Source organism: Dendronephthya gigantea, unplaced genomic scaffold (genome assembly GCF_004324835.1).
Source record: "Dendronephthya gigantea isolate DGI-Jeju-01 unplaced genomic scaffold, DenGig_1.0 000000F, whole genome shotgun sequence".
In the NCBI taxonomy this organism is placed as follows: domain Eukaryota; kingdom Metazoa; phylum Cnidaria; class Anthozoa; order Malacalcyonacea; family Nephtheidae; genus Dendronephthya; species Dendronephthya gigantea.
This window is the reverse complement of record NW_021163010.1, coordinates 3,486,508-3,503,814: the sequence shown is the minus strand read 5'-3', so window position 1 is coordinate 3,503,814 and position 17,307 is coordinate 3,486,508. Positions and strand designations below refer to the sequence as shown.

Below are 17,307 nucleotides of genomic sequence, written 5' to 3'. Positions count from 1 at the left end.
TCCGATATTCCGGATATAAATTACTAATTACCTGAGTCAATGGTGTCATTTGTCTGGTGTAAGGGAAATATATTTGTTAATTGTTACTTTTATTCCGGATTCATGAGGAGTTGCAGATAAAATGGATAAACATGTAGTGAATTCGCCATTATTGGACGAAGAAGATTCAAATGAGTCATTTAATGAAAGTGAGAGCTTAAACACGCATGGAAAAGACGAATCACAGAATGTCAACTCTCGTCAGTCTCGTGAACAGACAGCAGAAGACGAGGTCAACGAGGACCATGAACAGGGTATTGCATATAATATGACCGTTACCAATGCAGTCTACTAGTACACTAATAACACTATATAGCTTCTATTGTTACCTCTGCGAATCCATATATTATAAATATCAATAAGTTGACCTGATCATATGAGACGAACATGCATGCAAACTTGCATGTAACCCTATGCTGTAGGCAATCATGTGATTTTGCAACCATATAGAGCAGCGTAAAAATGAATAAGCAGGGAAATATAGCTTAAGGTTCTGAGAAGGCTGTAAAACCCTCCCTAATATATTTTAAACTTTAAGTCATTCTTAATGCATGATGGTTCTTTATAAATCTGATGAACAGGATGCTAATACAATTACTTTACCTAAAATCAGTAAAATATCTGCATGGCTACATCTCTAAGCAAGTTGCATGTAAATGCATTTTATTATTCTAGCAATTTTTCTGCATATTGTCAGGCTTTGTTTAAAGATAATATAAAATAGAACTCCAGGTACTTGTCACAATATGGCAGATAATAATAGCAGATACATAGTTCAGACCTCTCAACCCCAGCAGACTAAAAACCTTGACATTTAATTTCTAGGAACACACAAAACCTGAATTTTTTAGAAAAAACCTGGAGGTTCACGTTTTCATGTCTGGTTATATCCCTCGATATCCCCAGTTGCAATCAAATTGAACAGATTTACAGACACAGTACTCAGTGATTTACATGAAGTCGAAATTTTCCCGGCCACACAAGGCTAAACGGCCTGTGCGTAAAACTTGTCAAATGTTATCTATAATTTATATAACGTTTTCACTAAATTTGTTAGATGACAAGACTAAATTAAAACGAAATTGCTTCTGAGCCTTTATTACCGATTTACCGGGAGAGTATGAATGTTTACCGGGAGGATTAGCTTAATACCGGGAGTCTCCCGGTGGTCTGCATAGTTTGTTATTGAGTAGAAATTGCCACAAATTACATTATCTTCAACATTGTGTTTCAATTGTGCCCAAATTTTTCTGGTTAACATTTTCCCAACATTATATTTGGGGGTGTAATTAATTTTGCCATCAAAAATCTGTGTTTTGAATGTTCACATTTTTTAAATTTAATTTTCTAAATCTAACCAACAAAGCATTCAGACTTTGAGGCCTTTAATAGAAACCATAAACTTTTTTTCAGAATTCCATACTAATAAAAAAGGGAGTATATTTGAAAGGTGTGGATGTTCACCAACTATTATGATATGTGTAAGCCATGCTTTGTCTGCTTGGGTAAGTCAAATCCAAAAACTCCATTGCAGTTACTGTCTTGTGTTTGAAAACCTAGCTTATCTTACTATCAGTCCTGTCAGTCAATATCAGTCATATAAAATATCCAATTATAATATTCTTCATAGGGTGACAGAATGTGGATGTATGCTATATCTATATTCCTAATTGCTCTCACTCCAGGATCATTTCTTTTTACTGCTATTTACGGGTTGGCTGTATCATTGTCTGTAGTTGCTTTTGGAACATTAGTTGGTGACTGGATTGATGTAACTCCACGACTAAAAGGTGGGATAACCAGTCCATGCAATGCAAGATTCACAAATAAATATGTAAAACCTAACAGCTGAAAGGGAAAATCAAGTCTTCCTAACTAGTCCAAAAGTTGGTGTTTCAGAGCCAAATAACTATTGATTCAACTGTGATTATTCCACTGCATCTCCATCCAGCTATTCCTTCCCATAGTGCAATTTCCTTTTAATATTTCTTTAATTAATACATTCTGATTAAGGAAAATATCAAGAAAAGGTTTTGCTGGGTCAAATAACTGCCGAAAATAAAAACTAAAAAAGTTAACATTTTGTTTTTAGCTGCTCGTCTCACGTTAATCATCCAAAATGCCGCAGTGGTAGCTTGCGCTGTCGTTATCTTAATCATGTTTAAACAAAGTATTTCAAGCCCTATCTTTTTTATTCTGGCTGTTTTCCTTGTTTTGCTGGCTATTGTAGCCCGTCTTTCAAGTCTTGGGACTACTATAGCCATTGAAAGAGACTGGGTTGTAGTAATTGTCAAAGAGGACGAGTCCCTGCTCGCAGGTAAAGTTTGTGATAATTTCTAGAGAAGACGATTACGAGAATCTTAGAGTTAGACTTAGCATTTCTTGAATACTTGTTGGCATCGTAGTGTAGTATGGTATGATTGGGTTGAAAAAGAAGATATTGATATTTGATAATAACAATTGGCTTCTTTTTCAACCCAGACGGAAAGTTGTTTTTGGATGGTTTGTTAATTTTCGACAATTTTGTTGCGAAAAAACGCAACTTCTTACTTCTCAACTAAAGTCTTCATATATAGTAAAACCTATTCGTAAAATAGTGTTCGAATAATACATTAAATGGGATCGCGGTGACATTTTTACTTTTCCGGCACAATATCTAAGAATAAGTGAATAAGATTACTTCACTGTCTTCAGTGTAAAACCCCGAAACTTTACACTATACTATTGTCTATTCGTATGAGTTTGATATAATCATAATTGCCCTTTTTTCTTTCCTGTAGGTACAAATTCCATATTACGTCGCATCGATTTAACCTGCAACATCCTCGCTCCTGTTTCCACTGGTTTAATCATTGATTATGGATCGAAGGCAATAGGAGTTCTATTCATAGCCGGTTGGAATATCGTGTCATTATTTGTCGAGTACACTTTGTTATCGTCAGTTTACCGTTCCTGTCCAGCCCTCGCGAAAAAAACAGTCGATGTTAGTCGACTTGAAGACAATGACTTTGAAACGGATGAAAATCTTGTCAATGTTGATTTATCTGAAAACGATGAAGATGGAACAATTTTGGTGCCCAGGGTAAAGACGTCGCTGGGATTTAAAATGCACTGCAATCTTCTAGTCGATAAAGTGAAGCGTCGAGCACGAATTATCCGTTTTGGTTTAAAACTATTTTTCCAACAACGTGTGGCGTTTGCAGGGATCGGACTAGCTTGTTTATATTTGACTGTATTGGGCTTTGATAGTATAACCACAGCTTATGCGTATTCACAGCATGTGAGTGCTTTGGCATTAGGTATCTTAACAGGCGCTGGTGCCTTGACTGGAATCCTTGGCACTTTCATATTCCCGCAACTACGGAAAATGTTTGGACTAGTTAAGACTGGAATGATTTCCAATTCTGTTCAGTTATTCTTCCTCATGTTTTGTGTGGCTGCTGTCTGGGCTCCAGGCCACCCCGGCCATTTGCTTGACCCAAATTATCACGATGACACCATCAGTAGAAACGGCGAAATTATACTTAGGAACAGGTCAGTGCTGTCGACAAAAAGTTTAGTAAGTTCTATCAGTGTAACTCCGTCGCTATTTGATGCGCAAAGTAGCCTAATCCTACGCCCAACGGTGACTAAACATCAAAACTCGTCGTTTTCCTCTAATTACTCCGTGTTTATATCATCAAAGAGTATAAATCCTTCTTCGTCCATTCCTTTATCGCTAATCACCTCAATACCTGCTGCTTTCAATGCAACGAACACTGGAAATGATACCAAAGGTGATACAAAACGATCTCATAACCACAAAGATTCAAACTTCATTTCGCTTGGCTTGCTGATGGGCGGAATAGTGATGTCTAGAATAGGCCTATGGATGACAGATTTGGTGATTACTCAATTGTTTCAAGAAAACGTTGCAGAACAGGAGCGCGGGATTGTGAGTGGTGTGCAGAATTCCTTTAATAGTATCATGGATGTTGTTCATTTCGTTATGGTGACTGTGGCTCCTAAACCGGAAGATTTTGGTGCGTTGATTCTAATTTCTGTGGGAATGGTGTCTCTTGGGTTGGCGTTTTATTCCCGCTTTGCATGGAATCATCGTAAGAGACTAAAGCATTTGGAGAAACTGAGTCACTGGAGTGCCAGTAATGAGTCGATTGAAGGCACGTCAAGGCGGTTAACAGACGACAGCAGAAGTAATTCAAAGAGTGACATTTCAAGCGGTATTCTAACTGTTACAAATGATAATTATTCCACATTAGAATCCTGAGACTTCATGGGACATGGAAAATCCTTACTTTTGAAAGATTTGTAAAAGGACATGCAGAGTGTATAAAAAAAGGGGAGTTAGGGGATAGTTTTTCAAGTAACTCTTGAAATAATTTTTTTTTAATAATTGGCTTATCTTAATACAAAATTTAATGGACGAGTCGACTTGCACTTTAGACTAATTGCTTACCTCGGCGATAAAAAGTACATTTTCTGAAAGAGGTTACCGCTAAAATTAGTCAACTGCCAAGTTTGGCTGCGAATTGTTGTAAATTACGGAAAATACAGCGATGCGAAGTTCACGAATTTTGTATACTTTTGTATTACGGCACGAAGTTTGTAACTAATTTAGTTACGGCACATTTTCGCACGTAATACAAAAGTATACAAAATTTGCCAACTTCGCATGGCTATATACACTGGCGGTCAAAAAGAACTGCTCAAACTAACAAGTTAAAATGCTCTCAAATGAACGTAACTGTCCCTCTAGCAATATATACGAGCAAATATAGACTAGATTACATGCTTAGCTATATGAAATATTAATATTTTGTTGACCCTCCTTTGGCCTTAAAATTGATGACGGCCTTACACCGGCATGGCATACTTTTTGTTAAGGTGGTAATCTTCACGGTCAGAAGAAATTCATCCTATGGACAGTATTTACAGCAACGCATAAATCATGGACGCTTTATGAATGAATTCCTTTCTGGCACTATCCCCTTGACATTGTCCCACAGATTTTCAATAGGGTTAAGGTCTTTTGACTGTGCAGGACAATCCATTTCTGTCACTCCCTCTTTCTGAAACCATTGTTTGACAATATCTTGGAGGTGTGGCAGGTTGCATTACATTATTGAAATATTGTTTGGAATAAGAGAATTACACAAAATGCCTATGAAGCTTTCTTCTATATTCCATTCTTTTTTATGAATTTGTATCTAAACAGTTCTTTTTGACCGCTAGTGTACAATAAAAGATAGATTGTCACGATTCCTGTTACATACGATAATAGCAACATTTGAGCAATTCTTTTTGACCGCCAGTGCATATTTTCCATATTTTACAAAATATCGCAGCGAGACTTTGCATTTGCACTAATTTAAGTAAGTTAGCATCAAATGTGGTATAACAACTGCCTAAAATAGACAAAACACTTCCGACCCTGAGGGCCTTCGTCAGGAGAGTTAAAAGGCATAGAGCATATGTCGGTATTTGTGTTGATTGAATAACTAACTCTCCTGACGAAGGCCCTCAGGTCGAAACGTCGAGAAGTGTTTTGTCTACACTTGATGCTAAGTTGTTTGAAGACGCAGATTTTTCTAGCTGTGATGATTTATTTTCTTTTAGTAACTTCGATCAAAAATTAGTCTAAAGCGCAAGTCGTCCTGATTGAATTTGTATTTAATTCTTCCAGGAGAAAAAGGGAGTTTAGTAATTGGCTTATCTATTTAAAAATGTATCAGCACAAATGGTACTGAGATGCAGTATAGGCTTTTGCGACAATCAGCTCAGTACATCACGTATATAGGGCTAGGGCACCAGTGTAATTCATGTCGCTCTTGCCATTATTTTTTAAATATTATTTTGAGAAAATAAAGGTTGAATATCAAACAATGATCCAGTGTTTTCAGCCATCTTGTACCCACCCGTCGTCAGAATGTGTTGCATGTGTTTGTAATTTCAAACTGGATGTGGTTGATATGGTGTCGGGTTTTATTCAATTAATAACACAATTTCGACATATGCTTCTACTTTTTTTTGTGTCATGGCGGCGGTGACTGTGGACGAAATTTTAAGTCAAATAGGAGGATATGGCAAGTATCAAATCCTCATGTTGCAGTTGGTTGGTTTCATTGAGTTTGGTATATCTTCTTTTAATGTTATGATCATTACATTTATCGCTGGAGAACCAACTTGGGAATGTGTTTCAAATAGCACTGTGTGTAATATAACCGGAATGGTCGATACCACCAGTGATGATTACAATGCAAGATGTGATATGCCAAGATCAGAATGGAAATTCTCTGATACCTTCACCTCTACTGTTACCGAGGTTTGTAGACTATGTTTGCAGTCACGTTTTCCGTGGTATACCGGCACTGAACAACAGTTAAAAACACTGCAATGCAACCTTTCCAAGAAATGCGAGACAAAACCGACTCTATCAGTTAAACTAATATCTATATTATGCATTTCGTTCACGAACATAGAAATATTAGGCATGTATCAATACTTTTGTAGTTGATGGAATAACGACGATTTTTTTTATGCAGTTTGAGTTGGTGTGCGACAAAAGTATTTTGCAGAACGTCTCATCTTCTCTCTTCTGGCTTGGATGGTTGATCGGCAATTTAGTATTCGGTCATATCGCTGACAAAATAGGAAGAAGAAAAGCAATTTTACTTGGTGTATTCGCCACCTCAGTCATCTCCTGGGTGATAGTTTGGCCCAGATATCTTTCCGTATACATTATTTGTCGCATTCTCACCGGGGTTAGCTGTGGTAAGCGCTTGTGTTTATTCCCTGGTCGGGTACGTGATCAGCATGCAAGAAATTTATACGAATGGAAGTGAAACGGGCATAAAACTGATACGAATGGAAGTGAAACGGGCATAACCATAAAGATTTAGAACTAAAAACTTGCTTAGGTGCTACACTTCAAATTATTGGCACGGCTGAAATGAGTACCCGAACCAATTTCATATATTTCATCCGTGCTCCGTCTTCAGTGTATTGGTAGCGGCTGATGGCGGATGAAATTTGATACCGTTCAGTGAATTTGCATATTTCTACCCGCGTTGTCAGCAGCTAATGAGTATGCAAAGTAGTAATTGCTTCTTTCATTTCATAGAGTAATAGTTAATTCTTTCAACTTTTTATAGCTGGGGCATCGATGACAAGTTTTGTTCTCCTTGTTGAATACAGTGGTGTAAAACATCGGTCATGGGCAGGAACGAACATCTGGTATTTTGGTTCAGCATGTTTCATGTTTCTGTCATTGTTGGCGTATTTGATACGAGAGTGGAGATACTTGATGTTATATGGTGCGTGTGTATCTGTCCCTGTGGTAATATCGACGTGGTAAGTCTCGTTACGTATAATAATGTTACGAATAGCTAATGGCTGTTACGTCAGCAAAGAAATTTTAGACTTTTAACGCACATTCCAACCCAAAATGGCAAATTGTTCTATGTATTTAGCAAAGTTCCAATATAACCAGGGAGCAGCGTGGCAGCGTCTTCAAACAACTTACCATCAAATGTGGTATAACAACTGCCTAAATTAGACAAAACACTTCTCGACGTTTCGATCGAGGGCCTTCGTCAGGAGAGTTACTATGAGTTAGTCATGTAGTCATGTTTCTCAACGCTTTTTTCCTCTAGGTTTCTTCCTGAATCATGTCGCTATCTGCTCGTTAATAAACGCCACGACGAAGCAGTCCATCAGTTAACAAAAGTAGCAAAATGGAACGGCAAACCAATGCCAAAGGTTGAATTGGAGGTGCCAAAAGAAATCGTCGCAGAAAAGTCTGATGTGAGAGATCTATTTTACGACAAGAATGTTGCCAAGATTACCATTGCTAGTTGGATTTCCTGGTGAATATTTTCTTACGATTATACCATTCATGCCAGGATCGTAGAAAATTTATTCTTCACAAGTTCTTTCCTTTGCAAAATTACTGTATTATCCGAACTTGCCCTAGCTACACTGTATGGCCGGTTTTCCCTCTTTTCCCTCGGTATCGCAGTGAAACGTAGCGAATCTCTTTGTTTTTAGTTCGTTATCCTAGCCAATCACTCTGACTCTCTGAGTACCGAAAAAACAATGGTTTCGCTATGTTTCGCTACAATACGGTTGAAGTAGGATACAAGCCTGTGTAAGCGTGTGCGGAGAATGTAGTTTTACCTTTCTACCGGCCTTAAAGCAGGATATGAAAATGGATGTCGTACGTTTTTGCACATAAACGTATTTGAGAAATTTGCAAAAAAATTGCCGAAACTGGTCGCTGGTCCTTCTCGGGGTTTTGCAGGTAGGCCCCTGCATGCATGCAGGACTTATTTCCTTGAGATTAAGGGTTGATTGTGCTTCTTATACATTTATGCCGCAAAATTTCATTTATCTACAGGTTTTGCTGTGCGCTGGTTTACTATGCTGTAAGTTATGGAGCAATATATCTGGGAGGGAATATCTATTTGAACTTTTTCCTTGTCAGCCTCGCGACTGTTCCTTCAACTTTCACTGCCATTATCTGCATGAACAAGTGAGTTTTCATCAGTGAGTTTTCAAGCATCGCCTTAAATTTTAATCTTACTTATAGCTGCATATTGTAACTTGTCAGTAATAATTGCAAGTCACGTTTCACAACAGATTTGGGCGACGAAAATCTCTTGTTGCCGGAATGTTTATCTCAGCTGTGGCATCCATTATTTCTGTGTCAATACCAATTGACCGATCTAATACAGGTATGCAATGCAGCTTGAATTTACTTTTTCCTCTCAACTGTAAGTTTATATTGACCAATATATGACTCTCTTTTTCTAGGTTATACAGTTGGGCGGATAATAATGGCAATGGCATGCAAATATGCAATTCTTGTTTCATTCAACACTGTTTATATCCTCAGTTCTGAGTTATTTCCAACTTCAGTGCGGTAAAACTTAGTTTTTTAACCTTTTACCAAATTCCCATTTGATTAGTGCGGTCTATGAGAGTAGTGTGCACACACTTAATATATTGACATGGAACGGCTAAAATTGGTACCATTAATTCGTCTTGCTGATAAAGTGAGTGGAAATCCCCCTGTATGATCACTTTCATTGAGTTTTCCATTTTTTTGTCAGCTCGATTGGATTGGGAACATCGTCAGCTTGTGCTAGGATTGGTTCATTTTTAGCACTTTATGTTGTTTGGCTGGTATGTTTTCTGGTGATATTTTGATCAGGGGCCGGTGGTATAAAAAAATTCTTTAACTACATTTTGCATAGTTGAATACACGACTCTGCAGGATTAGCCAATTTTCGACCAATTCATGCTCCTGAACTACAGTTATAAGTTAACTAATCTTTTATACAACTGGCCCCAGAATGTAACTGTAACTAAATATTGGATACGCATAATTTGAAAGGCGTTAATTAAGACATGCGGTGGTCTGTGGCATTTAGTCATAACTGTTGTGAAGAAGTAATTTTTACCGATGTGAAATAATGCGGGTGGAAATTTGCCTTTATTTCTTGTATTTAAATTGTCTTTCATTGACTACACCAACGTAGCACTATCCTTTGCATCATTAAGACATGATACCAACTCGATATGTTCACGAGAATTGCGTTTCACGAAGCAAATTAATACGCAATTGCTTTTTATGTTTACAGATTCGTATCCATGCTTTGTTGCCTTACACAATCGTTGTTGTATTGTGTGTTATCACTGGATTGATATGCTTCAGATTTTTGCCAGAAACTCTAAACAAACCAACACCTGAAAGCATGGAAGCTGTCCTTGAGATGAAACCGGTGGAAGCTGCCGAACAGGAAATATCATTAGAGACGAAAAAGAACGCAGTAGAGTAACTTAACGTAAGGCGGTTGAAGTTAAAGTTTGCTTTTCCCAGTGTTTGTCTGACATGTGTATTTTTACCACCAGCTTTCTCTATAAGCATGAATAATATATGTTTATAATTATATATGTTTTAGCAAGTAGCATACAAGCATGTTTTAACAATCATGCACACAAATGTTTTAGTTGTCCTGAGAAACTAGTACTCTGGCCGATTTCGCTGTTCCTGCGCGAAAACAACTCCCATGTTGTAGCATGCAGCTTTTATATAGAAAAATTTAGCAAACACGACGTGAGTCACGTGACACTTAAGACGTCGCGAAATGGATATCGATATGGCATGAATGTCCATCTATGATTGTGATTACGCCACACCATTTTCAGGGCTTCTTACTAGCGTCACGTCGTGTTTGCTAAATTTCGCTGATATCGTCAAAGAAGCCGTGATAGCCACTCATCTATTTTTCTAGTATAGGTCAGTGGTATAGCTGAAGCTCAATTTGTGCTGGTAGCTTTTGCCTCGTGCGAAACATTTCTTTGTTTGCAATAGCGTCGTCCAGCAAGTGAGTGAGCCCGCTGGTACAACCGTTGTTGGTGAATGCATAGATTCTTCTTCAATGATGACTCGGCCATCAGTGGCGTACGGGAGACGATAATTGGTGGGGGCACATATTCATATATTCATGTTAACAGATCTGTAAAGACAATGGATTTGAGAAGAAATCAATCTTACACAACCTGAATATATGAATATGTACCCCCTCCCTCCAACTATTGTCTTCCGTCGGAAGACAGAGAAGATCATAAATGATATGCAAATAATCAAAGTGTTTATGTAGAAGTGCTTTGAGTGGGTATTGTTTTAAGAAGGCAATAAATTGATCCAGAAACGTTTGCTATGACAGTGTCCGTGGACGAAGTTTTAAGCGAAATAGGAGGATATGGCAAGTATCAAATCCTCATGTTGCAATTGGTTGGTTTCATTGAGTTTGGTATATCTTCTTTCAATGTTATGATCATTACATTTATCGCTGGAGAACCAACTTGGGAATGTGTTTCAAATAGCACTGTGTGTAATATAACCGGAATGGTCGATACCACCAGTGATGATTACAATGCAAGATGTGATATGCCAAGATCAGAATGGAAATTCTCTGATACCTTCACCTCTACTGTTACCGAGGTTTGTATAAAGTTCGTCGTTCATGCAGCGCCATTTTGCATATTTAGTGCATAAGGACTTCATTTATTTACTAATATGAAACAAATCATAATAAATTTAAAAATTTAAATTCTTCACTAGCTCTTTTAAGTTGAATTAACTTTAAATTAATTACAATTAACTTCATGCATGAGTAAAAATTATAAGTGACTTATATACAATGAACTGAAATAAGGCTGGAACGCTAGCTCTGCGAATAATTTAAAACCAAGATGGCGGAATACGAAGCCTTTATTATGGCAAGCCAAACTGGACAAAAGTAGGTCGAGATGTGTACGCGATAAACCAGAACTGCATGCAATATATGAGGAATGTATGCTATAGACGAGGAAAGTGTAAACGACTGTCGAGAATCGTTATTGTCAGTCGTGAAACGTATACGATTGTCGGGAGTTGCTGCTGTACATGTGCATGCGATAGTTGAGAAAATGTAAATGTACTCGAGATTTTCATCTGTACCTTTGGTCAGCGGTACGTGGTCGGAACCGTCGAAGGCTAAGGCTGCTGAAATATGCTCTGGACCCGAACTAATTTAATCAGCGCTCGGCCTTTACTATGACTCATGGTAGCCTAAACACTAATTAATCTGGGCACGGGTACCAATTTTAGTGCATGCCTGCCGTGCAAATAAATTGACTGTAGTGTAAACGGGGCTTCCTTGCATGAGTAACATATTTTCATAGAATTGGCGACAGTGAACGTGATTCATTTAAGTGCCTAGTTTATTAACAACCTTGCAAGCCAGGCGTTTCCACCTATGCTCCGCGTTCCACTTTTGTGGCACTTATAATACTTATAATATTATACTTGTAATCTTGTACCCCAATACCTGTGCAATATTTATCGTTTTCTGTCATATATATTGCAGTTTGAATTGGTATGCAGCAAAAGTATTCTGCAGAACGTCTCATCTTCTCTCTTCTGGCTTGGATGGTTGATCGGCAATTTGGTATTCGGTCATATCGCTGATAAAATAGGAAGAAGAAAAGCAATTTTACTTGGTGTATTCGCCACCTCAGTTGTCTCTTGGGTGATAGTTTGGCCCAGATATCTTTCCGTATACATTATTTGTCGCATTCTCACCGGGGTTAGCTGTGGTAAGCAAAATTGAGTAATTTAACATCGAAGTATGTTAAAATTTCAGTCTGTAAAAATGATAAATCATTATAATTACATATTAAAAATACTGAGAGTAGACATATAAAACCGGCCTCTATATCTGTTTAAGCATTCATTGCATGGGGCACAATTTGACAGAGATTTCAAATTGGATCGTTGAATGCTATCATATCTAGGCCTAAAATTAATCCAACAGTGAGTTGAACGTTCGTCAATGTCAACCCAGATTTAATAAATCCTAAAAACTTTGAGTAGAGCCTTGATTTGATGAAGAAAAATGATAAAGAACTTTTAGAAGTCTTTCGTACCTAAAAGTTAGGACCATCATAAATGCAATATAGATTGAGGCATTATATACAATATAGATTGTTTTGAAACTATATGAATTTTGTTAAATGTTATCGTTTTATAGCTGGGGCATCGATGATAAGTTTTGTTCTCCTTGTTGAATACAGCGGTGTAAAACATCGGTCATGGGCAGGAACGAACATCTGGTATTTTGGTTCAGCATGTTTCATGTTTCTGTCATTGTTGGCGTATTTGATACGAGAGTGGAGATACTTGATGTTATATGGTGCGTGTGTATCTGTCCCTGTGGTAATGTCGACGTGGTAGGTATACATAAGTCACGTGGTTTTAAATTCTGTTATAGTACAGCCTTTTCATTGTTGTGTTTATAGTCAGCAATTTCTCCCAGGTTTCTTCCTGAATCATGTCGTTATCTGTTGGTGAACAATCGTCACGACGAAGCGGTGAAACAGTTAGAAAAAGTAGCACGCCGGAACGGCAAACCGATGCCAAAAGTTGAACTAGAAAAACCAAAGCAAGTTGTACATGAAAAAACGGATGTCAGAGATTTGTTTTACGACAAAAATGTTGCAAAAGTTACTATTGCTAGCTGGATTACTTGGTATGGCAAATCATAACTTTGATTTTTAATTTTTAAATCACAATAATTTGACGTAGTACGTCTGAGCTGATTTTTTTAAAGGTGCACTCGAAATTTCTACTAAATTCATCCTTTCAAACCAAATGAAATTTTATCCCGTTGTAAGACTTGCTTCGTTTAACAAACTACTTTCTCTTCTTTTGTCAGGTTTTGCTGTGCTCTAGTTTACTATGTTATAAGCTATGGGGCCATTTATCTCGGAGGAAATATATACCTAAATTTCTTCCTTGTTAGCTTGGCTACTGTTCCCTCAACATTTACATCCATCGTATGCATGAACAAGTAAGTAAGAACAGTGTGTAATTGTTTCATATATACACACCCTGTCGTGTTGTTGACCATTGATCATGAAAACATAAACAACGATATTAACAACAAACACAACTAAAAACCAGGGCGTAGGAAATATCCAGAGATTGAGGGGGGGCACTTTTTGTTAATAAAAAGGGCAGCTAAAATATGTATACTTAGTATAGGGATGGTTTGATTGCCAAAGCTGCAAGCACACCACTAGTAGGGTTTATATTTATGCTCTACAAAAGCATTTGGGCACGTGTGAGTAAAACACAAATAGCACCTTAGATTTTAGAATAGTACTTACAGCTAGTCTACCTTCTCCAAAAAGGCATTTTTCATCGCAAAAAAAGCACTTTTGGTCCCTTGAAAAATTTTGGGGAGCCAGGTACCCCACTGTACCCACCCCCGGTTCCCACGTTCCTGCTGAAAACCATAGTTTAGAAATATTTATTAGCAAAAAATAATCCACTGTACATCAATATATCACCATGCGTAAATAATTGTTGCATCAATGAATTTATAAGATTTGGTCGTCGAAAGGCTATTGCCGGAGGAATGGTAATCTCAGCTGTCGCATCAGTTATTGCTGTCTCAATACCAAGCAACCGCCAACATAAAGGTAAATTTAAACAGTCTTTCATATAGTATTTCAGTTTAGTAATATTTTTATACTTCTGTACGTTTTGAATCGTGAAGAAAATAGCAGGTTCAGTAAAATCTTTAAAAACCTAAGGTTTTTGTATTGTAATATTTTGCTTGTCTTCAGCTAGGCCGCCTTGTTGTATCCTTACAACACATGTGTGACGTTTTGCTTCGATAAAGTCAGTGTCTGGGTTTGAAAAATCATTGTGCATTTCTTTTTTCCTTTTTTTCTCAGGCTATACAGCGGGACGCATAATAATGGCCATGGTGTGCAAATATGCCATTCTCGTCTCTTTCAACGCCGTTTATATTATTAGTTCGGAGCTATTTCCCACTTCTGTGCGGTAAGAGGGGCCTAATTTTATTCCTTATTCATATATTTCATATTCGTAATTCTATATTTTATTGCTACCCATACAGCTCCATTGGCTTGGGAACGTCGTCAGCTTGCGCAAGAATCGGCTCATTTTTAGCACTGTATGTTGTTTGGCTGGTAAGTGCATGCATGTATACTTCGTATATCAAAAATAACCAGGGTCAGATCTAAAACAGCATTGCAGCGTCTTCAAATCACTTCATCAAACGCGGTATGACATTTAACTGCATGCGTATAATGGACAAAAAACGTCTAAACGTTTTGCGTTAATTGCAGGGAGAGTATCTATATATGACATACTCTCCTGATAAAGGTTTATATGAGGCTTTGCTATTGAAATATTGCACGAGTTCGACCCTACGTATTCATTTTCTTTCTCTCGTATTTTTGCATTCCACTTTTATTTCAACATGTACTGGAATTTGGTGCAGTATTCGACTTTCGGCCGAATGTGCAGGAATATGGTATCTTTGATTTTTGTAAGGTCTGATGTACCGGAACATGCATGATATCTTCGATCTTGGTATAAGGTCGAATGTACTAGAATTTTGATCTTGGTAAAGTCGAATGTACTGGAATTTGGTATATTCGACAGTTCGACTTTAGTATAAAGGTCGAATATACCCGGAACAAGGTATAATATTCGACCTTTGTATGGTCGAATATCGCTACCGGAATGTGGACCCCTAAAGGTGCTAAAATATATAGTTCACAATATCGCACCAGTCAGCGAAAATGTTTGATCAGCCGGCCCTGTCTCGAAAATGCAGACACAAAAATACCATGCATCAGCAGCAGGTCGGTTCAATGCGGTGCACAAAATTCAACTTTGCATGCGCTCTGTCAATGTAATTTGCATGTTTCTATATATGCATATTTTACACGCAAGCATGTAGCATATATACCGCTTTTTTTTTCCTTGAAGTGAAATAATAGCATTTATGATTTATAAAATTTTTCCAGATTCGTATCCACCATTTGTTACCTTACGCTATTATCGTTGTCCTTTGCGTTGTCACTGGGTTTATATGCTTCAAATTTTTGCCGGAGACTGTTAGCAAACCTACTCGTGAAAGTATGGAAGCTGTCCTTGAAATGGGGACGAAGAATGTCGAAGAATTACCATTAAATGAAAACGAGACACAAACCGAACAACGTATATAATAACATGCATGCATCATATTATTTTTGCACTGAGTCTGAGGAAACTAATTCACACATAATCGCTGACAACCTTCTACCACCGTAAACGAATCTGCAAGTATGTTTGAAAGTAATATGTCAAATTCAGAATTTTTCATTGTGGGCATGATATTCATTATTTCAATTATAAACTTAATTTTCAAACTTGAAATCTTCTTCAGTCAATGTATAGCTATATATATTCCCATCGCGATAGTTGTTGTGTGGCTATATGATTTGCATGCATGCATGCACTGTTGTAAAATCAAGGATCAAATTATAAGTTATTCAATATGAGTACATTATGTTATTTAATACGAATACAGAATGAGAATAAGCAGACTATTTTATGTTATGATACAAAAATATGTCACTACCATACTATGCTGCATAGCTAAACGATCGAATTTTTCAGGATAGCCATGAAGCAAGTCCATCAGTCCACAGTGCAAAACTGGAGTAAGGCGTTCATATATGCATGCATGAGACAGGGCGGGCTAACTCGTCAGTGCCGGGATCTCGCCTCACATATTATTTCACTCTTCACATGAGCCGGGCCAGCCCGGTTCTGGCGAGATCCCGCCTGAACATAGCGAGATCTCGCCTTTAATAACGACACATGAAAACATCAAGCAGACCAGCAAAAGCGAGCCAGAGCTGACCCGATATGCAATTTCCCGAATAACCTGATTTAAAACTGAATTTATACAGTCGCAGCAATATAGAAACGCATGTTCCGACTGAAAAATAATTTGCTTACATTTGTCTGTTGATTTACGGACTTGCTTCTTATTCACCAATCAGGTCGATGACTCAATTGAAACAAATGGAACAAATTCAAAATTTGATTGGTCTATAAAATAGTCAACTCCTTTTTATTTCCCAATATAAGAATTGCTTATGGTCAACTAATAATGGGAAAGATTAAGTGGCCATGCATGCAGTGAGAATGTGGTATATATTGTCGTAGCTTTAAAACAAGAATTTAACTATACGTGTAATAAGAAGCAATATTTATACGCTATTAATTCTAATTGCAAACCGGTGTGTACCTGTCAAAATAGTTTACTGGAAGTATTTGTAATGACTAAATTGATTAAAATTGGTCACGAAAAGCTCTTAAAAATTAATAATACTGGATCTGCATGCATATATAGAGTTCTTTTCTAAGCGCATACATACATCTTATTTATATAATCCGATATTATTAGTATGATATATAAGTAATATTCTAGCTATAATATCATCAAAAAGGAAAGCGCACTCGATGCAAATATATATAAAAAGCAATATATCTCAAAATCTCACGCTTCCTACAATAAACATTGTTGTTTACACAATTATAGGCGAAAAGGCTGACTAATTTCGTAAAAAAAATATTTCAATCACAAGTGCACCGTATTGGGCTTCGATAGTATTACCACAGCTTATGCGTATTCACAGCATGTGAGTGCTTTGGCATTAGGTATCTTAACAGGCGCTGGTGCCTTGACTGGAATCCTTGGCACTTTCATATTACCGCAACTACGGAAAATGTTTGGACTAGTTGAGACTGGAATGATTTCCAATTCTGGAATGATTTCCAATTCTGTTCAGTTATTCTTCCTCATGTTTTGTGTGGCTGCTGTCTGGGCTCCAGGCCACCCCGGCCATTTG

General features: G+C 37.4%; 3 protein-coding genes across 4 annotated transcripts; all 3 read left to right on the top strand.

The window, feature by feature from the left end:
• The first annotated feature begins 1 nt into the window (after position 1).
• LOC114522279 (solute carrier family 40 member 1-like) lies at positions 2 to 4,622 on the top strand. Its single transcript, XM_028542934.1, has 5 exons — positions 2 to 293; positions 1,453 to 1,544; positions 1,670 to 1,829; positions 2,132 to 2,356; positions 2,820 to 4,622. The coding sequence occupies exons 1-5, from the start codon at positions 122 to 124 to the stop codon at positions 4,304 to 4,306; spliced, it is 2,136 nt and encodes a 711-aa protein (XP_028398735.1). The 5' UTR covers positions 2 to 121; the 3' UTR covers positions 4,307 to 4,622.
• A 1,432-nt stretch (positions 4,623 to 6,054) lies between these two features.
• Positions 6,055 to 9,991, top strand: LOC114522322 (solute carrier family 22 member 16-like). 2 transcript variants are annotated; one of them, XM_028542991.1, is made up of 9 exons: positions 6,055 to 6,361; positions 6,582 to 6,810; positions 7,191 to 7,389; positions 7,692 to 7,904; positions 8,435 to 8,569; positions 8,677 to 8,771; positions 8,851 to 8,959; positions 9,150 to 9,222; positions 9,681 to 9,991. In XM_028542991.1, exons 1-9 carry the CDS (start codon positions 6,074 to 6,076, stop codon positions 9,876 to 9,878), a joined length of 1,539 nt encoding a protein of 512 aa, XP_028398792.1. In that variant the 5' UTR covers positions 6,055 to 6,073; the 3' UTR covers positions 9,879 to 9,991. The 2 variants fall into 2 exon arrangements, with proteins under 2 accessions (XP_028398792.1, XP_028398800.1); XM_028542999.1 differs by having other exon boundaries at positions 6,281 to 6,361; positions 6,550 to 6,810.
• A 96-nt stretch (positions 9,992 to 10,087) lies between these two features.
• Positions 10,088 to 15,938, top strand: LOC114522347 (organic cation transporter protein-like). The gene is made up of 9 exons (XM_028543021.1): positions 10,088 to 11,047; positions 11,955 to 12,183; positions 12,618 to 12,816; positions 12,903 to 13,115; positions 13,302 to 13,436; positions 13,976 to 14,070; positions 14,329 to 14,437; positions 14,514 to 14,586; positions 15,433 to 15,938. The coding sequence occupies exons 1-9, from the start codon at positions 10,763 to 10,765 to the stop codon at positions 15,631 to 15,633; spliced, it is 1,539 nt and encodes a 512-aa protein (XP_028398822.1). The 5' UTR covers positions 10,088 to 10,762; the 3' UTR covers positions 15,634 to 15,938.
• Positions 15,939 to 17,307: the final 1,369 nt, after the last annotated feature.

What these genes read in the sequence shown, in the direction of transcription:
- LOC114522347 (XM_028543021.1), top strand. Translation starts at nt 10,763, where the DNA reads ATGACAGTGTCCGTGGACGAAGTTTTAAGCGAAATAGGAGGATATGGC. An exon ending in AAGCAACCGCCAACATAAAG is followed by an intron (nt 14,071 to 14,328) that starts GTAAATTTAAAC and finishes TTTTTTTCTCAG; the next exon opens with GCTATACAGCGGGACGCATA. An exon ending in CTATTTCCCACTTCTGTGCG is followed by an intron (nt 14,438 to 14,513) that starts GTAAGAGGGGCC and finishes CTACCCATACAG; the next exon opens with CTCCATTGGCTTGGGAACGT.
- LOC114522279 (XM_028542934.1), top strand. Translation starts at nt 122, where the DNA reads ATGGATAAACATGTAGTGAATTCGCCATTATTGGACGAAGAAGATTCA. An exon ending in GCCATGCTTTGTCTGCTTGG is followed by an intron (nt 1,545 to 1,669) that starts GTAAGTCAAATC and finishes TATTCTTCATAG; the next exon opens with GGTGACAGAATGTGGATGTA. An exon ending in GGACGAGTCCCTGCTCGCAG is followed by an intron (nt 2,357 to 2,819) that starts GTAAAGTTTGTG and finishes TCTTTCCTGTAG; the next exon opens with GTACAAATTCCATATTACGT.
- LOC114522322 (XM_028542991.1), top strand. Translation starts at nt 6,074, where the DNA reads ATGGCGGCGGTGACTGTGGACGAAATTTTAAGTCAAATAGGAGGATAT. An exon ending in TCACCTCTACTGTTACCGAG is followed by an intron (nt 6,362 to 6,581) that starts GTTTGTAGACTA and finishes TTTTTTATGCAG; the next exon opens with TTTGAGTTGGTGTGCGACAA. An exon ending in TCTCACCGGGGTTAGCTGTG is followed by an intron (nt 6,811 to 7,190) that starts GTAAGCGCTTGT and finishes AACTTTTTATAG; the next exon opens with CTGGGGCATCGATGACAAGT.